Source organism: Pyrus communis, chromosome 3 (assembly GCF_041283825.1).
Source record: "Pyrus communis isolate YQ-2024b chromosome 3, ASM4128382v1, whole genome shotgun sequence".
Taxonomy (NCBI): Eukaryota; Viridiplantae; Streptophyta; class Magnoliopsida; order Rosales; family Rosaceae; genus Pyrus; species Pyrus communis.
In genome coordinates, this window is record NC_142567.1 from 28538136 (window position 1) to 28551343 (window position 13208).

A 13208-nucleotide genomic window follows, 5' to 3' on the forward strand; every position below is an offset into this window, starting at 1 on the left:
TTATAGAAACTTCATATAGGATCCTCATTCATCGTTTTCAACCCTTTGAAAACCTCTATATTATTTTTTATTCTCAGATCCGAAAGAACAAGATTAAAACTTGGGGATTTGAGCCCTACAGAAGAGGGTTGGTTTTTTTATAAGGTACACACAAAAAAGTCAAAAGTAACATGTGGATCAACAATGAGAATGATCTAATAATTAGGAACGAATTTTAATTTTGTACTTCACACAATATACTTTGAATTCGATTCATGACGTTATTAAATCACATGATGGTAATTAGGAGAATGTTGAAATGCCTATGAATTTTCCTAATTCTTAAAAAGATGGTTCTGGTCCCTTTTGAATCCTTTTTTAAAGAAAAAATTGTGGATCAAAAGAAAAAAAAAAAAAAACAAAGCATCCAAGTTATTTAATATTTAATATAACCCAAAAAATAAAGGAGTAAAAAGGAATAAGAATCTTTGTGTTTTATATATCGAGATTACGATGGGTCTTGGTCATCCATGCATGGAAGATATGATATTCTATATAAGTGAGAAAACGAGTGATGTCTGCGGTCCATGTGCCCAATATCTTTCGAAATTGCTGACAATTCAAAAGTTGAAGATTCTTGCCCATGATGGGAATATGGGAATGATTTTGGATATTCTTTATAAAAACTAATGAAAAATACTTGAAAATTTTGAGTTTTAACAATAATGATAAAATAAAGGGTAAAATGAATAGTATCATGATCGACTTTTTAGTGTAAAAATATGGTTTTTCGTTAAAGTGAACAGTACCAGGAGCTTTTCGTTAAATTTCCCTTCTTCTTTTCTTGATGCAACTTGAAGATACGAGAAAATTTTATTAAAACAAATGAGGAAGAGTTCGTTCATGACATTATTTAATTAAGGCGAATATATGATCGTATCTTTGAGAAAATAAGTTTAAATATCTTAAACTTCACTTCAACTAATATCGAAGCATTTTGTGATAAACCTCATACCTGACGGATTGTGTAGGTGGTAACTACCAAATTAGGGACAATATCGGTGTTGTTGAAAGTGGGCATCGGGCCTTCTCTATGATAATTTTACATGGTATTAGAGTCATAGAGTGGGCTCGTACTGTACTGCCACGTGATGGGTGAATCCGCTTGGCCCCACACGATAATGGTGGGTCTTGTGGTCTCGCATGTAGAGTGAGTCCCGTTGGCTCCATATGGTAGTTGATATATGGATCTCTCACATGTGACCCACTAATTAGGTCCCACGTAAGTGGTTGTGTTGAAATATCACACATTGACTGTATCTTTAAGAAAAAAAGTTTAAATGTCCTAACCTCACTTCAACTAATACCAAGTCATTTATGATAAAATCTCATACCTGACAAATGTACAAGTGGTAATTACCAAGTTGGGGACAATGACCTATCTCTATGATGATTTTACATATTTGTATTTAAGAAAGTTGATGAGTTATAAATTCATGTTGACCATGTGTTTGCGTCTAAAATTATGTGGTTATGACAAACTTCAAATTTTTGTGTTTTTCAATATAGTTCATAGAAAAAAAAAAGTTAAGAATTTGTTCCCAGTGAAATAAATTGTTTGCAAGTGCAAAATGTTTGTTAGAGCATTTGATCAGAACATTGTGATCATCGCTTTGTACACGAATTTGAATATTTTCTCTATAAATTAAAGTAGATTAATTTGTAAACTAAATAACGTGTGACTAATACAAATGAGCACGTTTATCAAAACTTAAGTAATAATTCAATCATTAACTTCTATGTTATTTAGTTTTTAAATTTTTATTTACAAATTTAATCTCCATAGCATTCTCTAACTATAACGTCGTATTGTAAAAAGAAATAAATTCACACTTGTTTACACTAGATAATCGCATATACATGACTTTGCAAAAGCCCTAAATCAAGTACAAGTTAAATTGAGATCGAAATGTAGATGGTATAGTCAACCCTTGCAGTCGTTCACCCTTTTTTGGCATTATTCATCTAGGACAACAATTGATTTCAGACCTTTAGAACAAGGGCCCATGACCATGAGCCCTAACCGTGTCACTTTAAAACGTCTCATTTTCATATAATATAATAGTGGAGTTGGACTAACTTCACACAACTTTAATATCGAATTCGACATTTATGAAAGTTAAGTTTAAGATCTCATACACTTACTAGCAAGTTGAAAATTATATAACTATACCTAGGGACCATATCGAGACATTAAACAATAATTAAATTGTATTAGATTGTTCATCAACTCTAATCTGAAAAATTAATGCATAAAGGAAATTTGATAAAACTCCACCATGTTCTTGATGCAATTCATTTTTTTCCCACTTGATGCATGCTTCTTAAACTAAGAGCCATCCCTGACAACAATTTTTAAACATTCATAAAACATAATACGCGTGAATTGAATCGATTGATCAAGATAGCATTTTCATCTTCTTGCACTCGACATCAAAATACATTACCAAAGTTACCAAAGTTACCTATAAATTAAATTAAAATTGCCCCTTTTAATCTCATCTACAACTTTCGGGCCCCACTTATAAAGTTGTAATAATCAAATGTTTTATTCATGAATTTTATACTTTTAGTGGTAGAGGATATTTGAGGCGAGTGTTCTATTTTATGAATATGAATTTGACTACTATACTTACATTGTTAGACGAGTTGTACAACTTAAGGGTTTTCATTAGGAAAATTAATGAAAATGACTTGAAAATTTTGAGTTTTAACGATAAGGACAAAATAAAGAGTAAAATGAATAATACCAGGATTAATTTTTTAACGTAAAAAATATGATTTTTCGTTAAAATGAATAATATCGAAAGTTTTTCGTTAAAATTATCTTTTTCATTATCTTCGATTATTTATTTCTCGTCATACCATTATTGGACTAGTGGGCCATATGCCAGATTCCACTACCAAAAATCTCTCCCCACCCGCCCACCTAGGACCATTTATTTCCTCTCGTCTTTTATTGGACTAGTTGGACCATTTATTGGACTAGTTGATCTAATGTCCCATGCTAGCTTTGATCACGCCTATCTCCAAGTGGGAGCTCTGTCGAGCGGGGGCCCCGGCCTACCCTTTAGTACAAATTCACGTCGACCTAGTTGATTCACGCGTTTTAGAAATCTGAAAGTGTGAATGTGTTCACGCACGACTGATCTTAGTATTTTTCTTATTTTTTATGAAAACTCGGAATCATGTTGGCGTGTGCGCTCTTTCTGGATACAAATGTATGCAAATCATAATTTCAGAAGCACGAGAAATAAGAGTCAGAATGCTCAAAGGCGCTCATACGCAACCAACCCAGATACCCTTATTTAGTGAAAATTGTGTGTCACGTCGGTGCGTACGTTCTTCCTGACTACAAATAAAACTAGAATACGCCCACATACAGCTAACCTTCGTAATCATGTGCGCCCTTTCGTGTTGCAAATGTATGTGTGCCCTAATTATCGTACGCAAAGGCAATACAAGCCAGAAAGTTTGACACGACTGATCTTAAACCTATTCTTTCATGGTTATTGTTAGCCATATTTGCATGTGTGTTCTTCTTGACTACAAATGCTAAAAAACCCTAATTATAAAAGTGCGAAAAGTAAAAGTTGAAAGGGATATGCTATTCACACATCTCATTTTACTTCTTACACATCCTTTGATAATTTCTATCCGTTGAGATCTTCTTCAATTCATCCGATTCGACAGTCAAAAATTAAAAAAATATGTAAGAAATAAAATAAGATGTGTAGATATCACATTCCAAGTTGAAAAACTTCAAACACCTTCACGAACTACTGATCTTAGCATTGACAAATTTTTATCTGACAAATTTTTTATCTTAGCATTGCTGGTTGTTTGCTACTGGTGAGCAGTGTGCGCACTGACAGCGTTATCTGTCAAACGGTTATCCTTTGTGGCAAAAGACAAAGTTGTTGAAGGGATTGAGAACATATGATGATGCTTTAAATTTTCACCCAATGAAAGCCAATGATGTTGCATAAGTGTTGGTGAATAAATTACTGGTTTTAGAAACGATGTCAATGATAACAATGATTGTCCATACTTATTGATGATATCCTGTTTTTCTGAGCCGTCTATTGATGCTTTGAGTTTGGTGATCTGTCCCTTTGAAAGTTGGAAAGCTTATCTTTTAATTCTTATCTACCTCTATGCTTCCACCAAGTGGGTGAGCTCGTTTGGGGACTCTCAAAATTTAAGATAGTTCACCATTTCTTTGGATTTTAGCAAAGAGAAACATCATATGTATGGAGATGTGATGCAACCATGACGGTGAGTTTAGAAAAAACAATGCTTAGGTGCACGTTCAATGTCTCATTGTCTATGCAGTTGTGATTTTTAGTGTACATATGTTATAATACGAATTGTTCATTTATGTGATCATCATTTAAAGCTCACCACTTTATTAAAAATCAAACGAACTTAATGTTCGTTTAACATGAACGTTTGGTTCTTTAAAGGAGCGTTTTGATATAGGCTCTTCATTTTTTAAATTTTTTTAGATTAAACATACACTCATTTTGAAAATTTGATCAAACATTTTCCTAAAATTTTGGTTATTAATTTCTGTTTTTCACATAAGTTCAATTTTGTTTAGAATTTTAGTTTTTCACGACTTCTCTTGGACATTTCATTTTCTTTTTTTTTTCTTTTCCTATTATCCCTATATTTTTGCATTTATTATCCATCTCTATGCATTTTTTTATTGTTTGTTATCATTTTTACTTTTTTTTTTTGTGAATATAGTAGAATATTTATAAAAAAAAATGGTTAGATTTTATTATTTAGAAAACCCAACACATAATAAAGATTTGTTTGATTATATAGCTATGTTCAGTTACCTATAATATGGACACATTTAGTTTTATAGTGGATTTGATTTTTTGTACATTTGGAATGTAAATGTACCAAAAAGGGTTAGCTAATAGAGACATTTGGTTTTTGTGGTACATTTGGGATTTTTTGTTCATTTGGTCTTTTGGTACATTTGGAATTTAAACGTACCAAAAGGGTTACCTGACAATGGGCACATTTGAAATTTTGGTACATTTGGTTTCTCTATATATTTGAAATCTAAAGGTACCAAAAGGGTTACATAACAATAGGTACATTTGGTTTTATGGTACATTTGAATTTTTGATACATTTGATTCCTCGGTATATTTGAAATCTGCACGTATCAAAAGTCGATACTTTTGTTCTCAAATGTACCATAAGTTTTAAGTATATTTTTTATATACCTAGAATTGAAAAAAAAAAATGTATTGAAGACTTTTTATTGAGACATTTTTATTAGAAGGAGAATTTTTTTTTTAAATATTATTAATAAGGAAATGTGGAATTAGCTAATTAATTTTTTATTTTATTTTATTAAAAAAATATCATTTAATGCGTAGAATGGGATTAACGAAATTAAATTCCTATATTATAGGCAATTAGTTGCTAATATACATTATGCCTCTATATAAATGCATTTAAATTAATGACATGAAAATTAAATAAATAGAAAATTATCGAGGTGACAATTGATCAAAGCACCTTAATCAAATCTTTAAAAGGGATGAATGTTTAATCTAACAACTATAGAAAAGATGTAGGGCATTCTAATTTTTCCTTCTTTTCTTTAAAATGGTAAAATGATTTTGAAGTTTAATGACTTTTTTGTTGTTGTTGGGATGATTCTTAGATGGAGATCTAAAAACTAGACAATGGATTTCAATGACTCTTTGCAAGACAGATTATTTGATGAAGATCTAAAAAGTAGTCAGTTTAGATAATTGAACCTCGCTGCGGAATGCCCCGAAGCATTGAATATTTTAAACTATTCGTTGTGGGTGATGCATCACATACACATTGTCACCAATAACATTTTCTCTGTTTTGGGCTTCATGTTCAACTCAAAACCCATTTCTCATGCTAGGTCTAAGATGAAAAGACATAACTAATTAGAGAAATTAGATTGAATGCGGTCTTCTTACAATTTTAGAGTGAGCGAAAAGAGAAACGGGAGTGCAAACAACACGTCGCTTGTTACTGGAGGTAGGTCTAATTGAAGAACATATACTCGGAAATGTAGCCATCGTCATTTATAAAGACCAGATTTCAATATAAAAGCATGCTCAATTGAATTAACTAGCTCCAAATGATAGAAAAATGAAAAGAATTATTTATCAACAGAACGATTCAAATCTTAAAACTGTAATTAAAGTAGTTTAATAACAAAGCACACTGTACGTAATGAAACATGACATTCACAAATGCAGGATCTGGAGTTCGGAATAGAAACTGGGATGTGACATTCACAATGAAATAAGAACACAAATGCAGGATTCCTCGAAAGCATATCTCATTGGACTGGGCAGCCTTTGGCAGCTACCCCGGGAGCCGTCGGACACTGGGCCAACGGGCAGTGGTCACTGCCTTCCAGACCCCACCATTGAGGCCCGTTGATCCCCTTGGATTGGAGGGAGAAATACATGAGAACTCCCATGAAGGCAAGGCCAGCATCCAAAGCAGCAGAGAGGATATAGTTATGCCTAGCCCACCAGCCCTTGTGCCTTTTGTACACATAAAAGCTGAAGAAAATACCAACCGTAAACCATGTTATGAAGTGCACTGCTTTAGCCGGCGGCATGTTGCCCGTTGCTCCGAGGATTATGGGCATGTTGATAAGCCTGATCCACTTTTGGTTGGGGAATTTCTTGGAGAGGAACCAAACCGGAACAGGTGCAAGGAGGCCGATGAGGAAGAACCAGTTCATCTCCTTGTAGACTCCGTAACTGGTGAACATTCGGAGGGGGCCTATGACCCCCCATATGATCGAAGCATTGTAGAACACATCGTCTCCCGGGCATGTCCACGGACTTCCCTCTGGCAAATTTGATGTATCGCATATGTGCTCAATGGATTCGAGAAGCCACCATGCTGTGCCAAAATATACACCTGAAGCCACTACTGTTCCAACTAGCTGAAGATGCACAAAACGGAAATGATCCAAATCACATTAAGTGTGACTGTATCATAATTATGAACGATTAAAGAATGAATATTTAAATCGGAAGTAAAATTGGGAGGGATTAAGCAGACAATAAGTTGTGTGTAAACTAGGGTTTAGTGCGCTTTTATTGTACAAGGGAAGACTTTCATCAAATGATTGTAATTAACTAAAAATTCTCTATGCAAAATGTCCGTCCTTAAAGGATGGATTTCGTATCATCGATCCTTTAATAAAGAATGAAGAACTGTAAGTGTAATTATATTACAAATATGAAAATTAAAACAATTGCTGCTATATCAATAAATTTCGGTTACCTGTGCAATAAACATTGACTTAGGAGGGATCTTCATGTAGTGACCTAATTTGAAGTCACCAAGAAAAGTGAGTGCTTGTGCCATGCTGATGTATCCATAGGTTTTAAAGGCCACATTAGCAAGGGGCTTCCCTGGGTAAATATACCCAATAACTAGCTCCGTGATCACATTAAGCCCAGGTTGCTGCACAACAAATACAATTAGATGACAAATTGAAACTTATATGAGTCTCTTCGGACGAAATTTGCAACATGTTGATCATACCTGGTTTGTTGTGGCTTGAATAATGCCGATGGGCAAGGTGAAAAATAGGGCAATGCCACAAGCCATTAAAACTCCCCACCATGGAAGTTGGAGCTGTTTTCCAAAACCTTCACAAGCAAAGATGGAAAGGCCAACCATTAAAACAAGGATGAGTTGAAACCACCATTGAGGGACAGAATCATAGTTCTTTTTCATCAGACGGGTATGGATGTCGCCGACTTGATCTTTCACGACACTAGCTGTCTTCTTCCACATGTGCCAAATTGACCTGTTCATGTATGAACAAGTTATTAGCTTTGAACAAGAGTAATAATCGAGTGTATTGATTTTCACGCTCCTGTTTTCTCCTTCTGCACTCCTCTCATTGTTTTTGTCCCTTGATAAGTCTCCTTCAATTTATTCAATCAAATGGCTCACAAAAAGGAGTGCACAGGAAGAAACAAGAGTTCAAAAATCACTTCTCGAAGTTGAAAGTGATGCTGAAAAGAAAAAAGAACGTACTTTCCATGGAAGAGGCCAACATGTGAAATAGTAGCTGTAAGAGTGGCAAAGCTCAAACCATAAGTAAAGGCAAAGAAGGTACTGAGATAGAGTTTACTGTAATTGTTATACGCTTCGAGGTCAATGTCGAAAGTTGTTTCGTTCAGAACCCGTGAAATATTAAAGGTCTTGCCCGTGGAGTCGAAAGTGTGAGAGGTGAAGATTGGAAACTTCTTAGCATCATACGCATTGGACCAATAAGAAATGGGGGTAAGAGCGTAGAGGATCAAGATGAAACCAACTAACATATTGATGATGGCAAATCCAGGTGTGGCTAAAGGGCTGCCCAAGAAGCCGGCAATTGTGGACCAATCGAAGCCGAAAGAGCCAATGCCAAGGCCACCCATGCCGGAACCGATCTGTTGGGCGGTGATGGAGCTCTTCCATATCAAGCAAACAATGGAGAAAGCAGAGATGGAGGGGAAAAGAAATCCGGGAATAATGTAGTAAGCAAAGCTGCATGCGAAAACAGTAAGGAAGAACTGCAGCCTAGTCAGGCCTCCCCTTGGTCTCTTTTCCTTCTCATGCAATGCCCTGCCAATCAAGTTATAATTTTTTTTGATAACGATAGAAAATCAAAGAAATGCCATGCGATTGTAAGTGACAATTTTTTTTTCAATCCTATCACACTAATATGGGCCGTAACTTAACCACATGACAGTGCATAATTGACATGGAATACCAAATAGTTTTCTCAATAAAGATGATTTGGTAAGAATGTACCTGAAGAGAGAAACTTGAACTAGATTTGAGGGCCACCACATGTAAGGGGAGTCAACAAGGTATTTTCTGAATAAGCCAGCCCATCCATACCCAAGCATCTGAAAGTTTTCAAATTTCACAACAAAACAATTACTTGCCGAGCAAGAAATCAAACACACAAAAGAAAACCTAGTCATAAATCAATCAGTGGTGCCAAAACTTGCCTGAGTGGTTTGTGCTAACAGGAAGGCTGCTGCAGGATTCTGCGGTCTGTGGTAGAAGGCCTTGACAATCGTGATGATGTGAACTGCATAAACGCCGCCTGCTCCCGAGTTAGCAAATATGGTGATCAACACATGTTCTTTCAGATTGAACGGCCCCGGATTCATTGTAAACGACCATTTTGTGAAGGGAACTCGGAATTTTCTGGTTGGAAGGGTCGCAGCCATCAACTTTCCTAGAGGAAGGACAACAATCTGCGCCGAGACTGAAGAAACAGAGAGCTGATTTGTTCGGAACCCAAAGAATTTGTTGACGAAAGCAAGAATTGCACACGATAAAATCCCCAGAACCCATGTCCGAAACGTCAAGGTCGGCTGTGAAGGGTCATCGGTGATTGGAACAGTTAGCCGAACTTCCTCGATGGGGCAGTCATTCACTTCATCATCACCTACGTCGGCAAATACAAAAAAAGTTCAGATTATAATTCCAGAATTATTTGGCCCGTCATCATCTGCGATGTTGTCATGAATTTTCAGGACAACTGCACATACATCTCTACATTATATTAAAATAAAAATTTAGTAACATAAACACAAACAAAATTGGTTACAAACTTTTTACAAAAAATAAAACTAGAGAGAGACGAAAGGACAATAAGCCATCCATTTATTGCCATTTTATTAGTGTCCGTTGAGATCCTTTTTTAATAAAAGTTTGAAGCCATTTCACTTTATGTATATTCCCAGAAAATTTAAGATTTTTCTGGATAAAAATGTTGACAAAACAAAATAATGTAAAGGGATCATAAGGAGTACTACTCGGCTAGGGTTACTAACCAATGACATCAATGTCCGAGTGAAGCTTGCCGGGCAAGTTTGCTTCAGAGACTCCATCGAAGCCGCCCATCATCTTTCTCTCCGGGCTTCCTCTCTGCTCTCTCTTCCACCTTTTTTCGGTCGCAGTGTGCTTCAAAACCCTCAATGGCTACAAAAAAATGGAAATGGCACTCTTTATATACAAATGCTTATTGTTTATTTTGTTGATTTTCTCTGGTAAACAAACGTGTTAGGGGATGTTTCTTAAATTAGGAAAGTGATATGTGCATGTTTTAGCCTACTAACCATGTGCTGTAGTGCAGATTAGTCAAATATACAGCCATGCATCTAAATTTGGAAAAATTAAATTTTAACCTAACAAAAAACATGTAGCGTGTTAATTATTCCTAATGTCGCATTAACTCTGCGAGTAATTAGATTCACATTAGGAATCGAATCGGTACGTTATGAATCTTGCAAGAATTCTGAATCATGTTCAATTCGCTCACCAGGAATTTAGGCTAATTAATATTCATTTCCACGTAAAGTGGCAAGAAGATAAACAGAAAAACAGAAAGGAAAAAACAAACAAAATGAACCTAGACTAGTATTGGGCCTCAAAATAAAACACAATCCGAACTGCTTAACCAAAAAAGGGAAAGAAAAATTGGAAATCGATCCGAGTCTTTTAGGTAAGAAGATATTTGATATTCTTTTTACCAAAAAAAATAAACTTATGCTAATATGGACCTTCTCTGCACACAGAGAGTGGTAGATGAGAAATCCAGTTTGGGGGGGATGACAGCTAAGTCAATTCAAATAAGTTGTGAAAATATGAAATTATGTGATACATTTAAGATTTAACCTGTGAGTGAGGTATATATAAAAATAAATAAAATTTATGAAAATAATTCAAAGAAATTTCATCTTCCATACATTTATAAATCCAAATATATGCTGATATATATACTTAGAAAATTGGATTAAAAGAAATTATACCTAGCCAAGAACATAAACCTTCTCAAAATACAAGAAGAAATAATAAAGTGAAAATATAAGAAAATAGGGGAATAAACCTAATCCCTCTTAAGAAAACAAATGAAAATACAAGAAAAGAGGGGGACGTCAAACAAAAACCCCTCTAAAAAAACTAGAAGGTCCAACACAGACATGCGGTGTTTATTCCACTCCAATTATACTGTAAGACTTTTATTTTTCAAGATTATTACAATGATTTAGAGGAATGGGGAATTTTGAACTTGGAGCACATGAGTGAAATTGCAAGAGTTTATATTGTAAGACTATTTTTTTTTTTTTTTTGAACAAACAATATTATCTACACTAAGGGGTGGGGGAGTAAGCTAAGCCTCACAATGAGCTATTAATAATATAATTCAAGTTCGTCTTTGGTGAGATCAAACCTAAGACCTCTCACTTACAAGTGAAAAGTAATACCACTAGACATTTTGCAAAATTTTGAAATGATACTTATACATTAATAAGGATAATGTATCACTAGGAATGTATAGCTGATGCAGTCCTGGTACGATTAGAAAACCTAATTCGATATGAATAGTGAATACTAAAGTTTTGATCATAAAGTCATGTTCGAGTAGAATTACATGATGGGCTACTCAAATTCCACCTCTTTTACTATATGACAAGGGCCTGTGGTTATGCTCTCACATTTTACCTCTTTTACTATGACGTCGTCACAATACAAAGAGAAATGTAGAACTATAGAGATTGTTCGACGGAGGTTCTAATCCACATAAGTGTTTTTTAGTTGATTACGAATTTTAGTCCAACAATTATAACATATATTTGTTTTTTATTAGTGTACTCCATAAATGATATCAATCATATGGTCCACCATTCATAATTTTTTTTTCCCATATTAGACACAATTTTTTGTTTATTACCATGATATTCTAGTCTAATTTTATTATGACAAGGAAACCTAAATGCAGATAGATCACACACTGCTTTAAATAAATTGATTGCAAACTCGTCATTCTTAAAATATTTTTAAACACAATTCTGACAAAGAGCCAGCTGGGGTGGAAGAGCGCCAATCCTCCTTAGAAAATTGCTGATAATTAAGACACTGACCCAACGTCTTCAATTAGCTTTCAAAGTCTCTGTCTTTGCCCATTTTGCACTTCTCTTCATTAAAACTTGTCTCAAAGCTTAACGTGTAGCACAAGTTTTGGGACATCTGTGGAAAATTGCTGATAAGACATTGTCGAATATTTAAGCTCTTTGAGTCTAAACGAACAAATGTTTGTGTTAGTAACAGGGGCAAGTGGCAATGGTGCAGCCACATTTGAATTGTCAGCAGGTAGATGGAGATACATGCATGATCATAGATGGAAGTGTTGTATTTTCTTGAGGTAGATCTGTGATTGCTGAAAATTTTCTTGAGGTAGATCTGTGTTGCTGTAAATTTGAGCCTTTGAAAATGTCAAGCACATCATGGTTCTGAAAGCTCGCAATACAACATAAATAGTTAACTCGTAGGCAGTAATTCAAAGTACAAACCAGAATTACAACGAGACACCAAAATATTGGAGATGGTCCATTGCCTAACAGCTTTCTCATCATTCTAAAGTTTACCAGCACTTTTTATACCTGCAAATAACATCAAACATGAATATTTACTCACCACATGAATTATGACAACAAATCCTGGCAAAAGCAACTACTGTGCAATATATACATGAATATTTCCAATGGTTCTCAAGCAACTGCTGTGCAATATATACTTATTTGTATCGTCAGGCATTTGTAACGGACTGGTATGCCTTGCAGATGATACAATCATACAATGTTGCAGCTTTATAATATGGAACCCATCTGTTAGCAAGCAAGTGACCCTTTCCAGGGTTCGGTTTTACCCATGGAACCAACCATAGCTAAGGTTTATTCACTAGCCAAAGGCTCATGGAGCAGTTCTGGTTCCGTTTCCCTTCACAGTGAAATATTTGGAAGAGAAGAAGCAGCTTTTATCAAAGGGGATCTTCATTGGCCTGCAACACAGTAACAAATGAAGATTATTTTACCTGCATTTTCCCCATACTAGTTTTGAAGACTGTCCTTGTTGAATTTTCACAACGTTGATGAATTTTTCTATCCATTTTTTATGAGCTATCTTCTACTCATCAAGCATATGAGGGAGTTCCATCCAAGTGTCAATGGATATTATTTTGTGTAATTTATGCTTCATAAGTGGGATAAGTTTTGTGAAAATTGTGTATTTAAACTAAAATGAAATTCGTAGGTTAGGCTAGATGGCCAGGTTAATGTGCGC

At 35.0% G+C, this 13208-nt stretch overlaps 1 protein-coding gene across 1 annotated transcript; it reads right to left on the reverse strand.

The window, feature by feature from the left end:
- Positions 1-6210: 6210 nt before the first annotated feature.
- Positions 6211-10137, reverse strand: LOC137715471 (oligopeptide transporter 1). The gene is made up of 7 exons (XM_068454812.2): positions 9920-10137; positions 9086-9531; positions 8883-8980; positions 8121-8693; positions 7620-7887; positions 7356-7538; positions 6211-7011 (listed from the first exon to the last, which is right to left on the reverse strand). Exons 1-7 carry the CDS (start codon positions 9990-9992, stop codon positions 6391-6393), a joined length of 2262 nt encoding a protein of 753 aa, XP_068310913.2. The 5' UTR covers positions 9993-10137; the 3' UTR covers positions 6211-6390.
- Positions 10138-13208: the final 3071 nt, after the last annotated feature.

Excerpts from the sequence above, each read along its gene's own strand:
- LOC137715471 (XM_068454812.2), bottom strand. The coding sequence starts at position 9,992 with ATGATGGGCGGCTTCGATGGAGTCTCTGAAGCAAACTTGCCCGGCAAG. Across the intron at positions 8,981-9,085 it reads TGTTAGCACAAACCACTCAG|ATGCTTGGGTATGGATGGGC; the intron begins GCAAGTTTTGGC and ends GAAAACTTTCAG. Across the intron at positions 7,012-7,355 it reads AGTCAATGTTTATTGCACAG|CTAGTTGGAACAGTAGTGGC; the intron begins GTAACCGAAATT and ends GTGCATCTTCAG.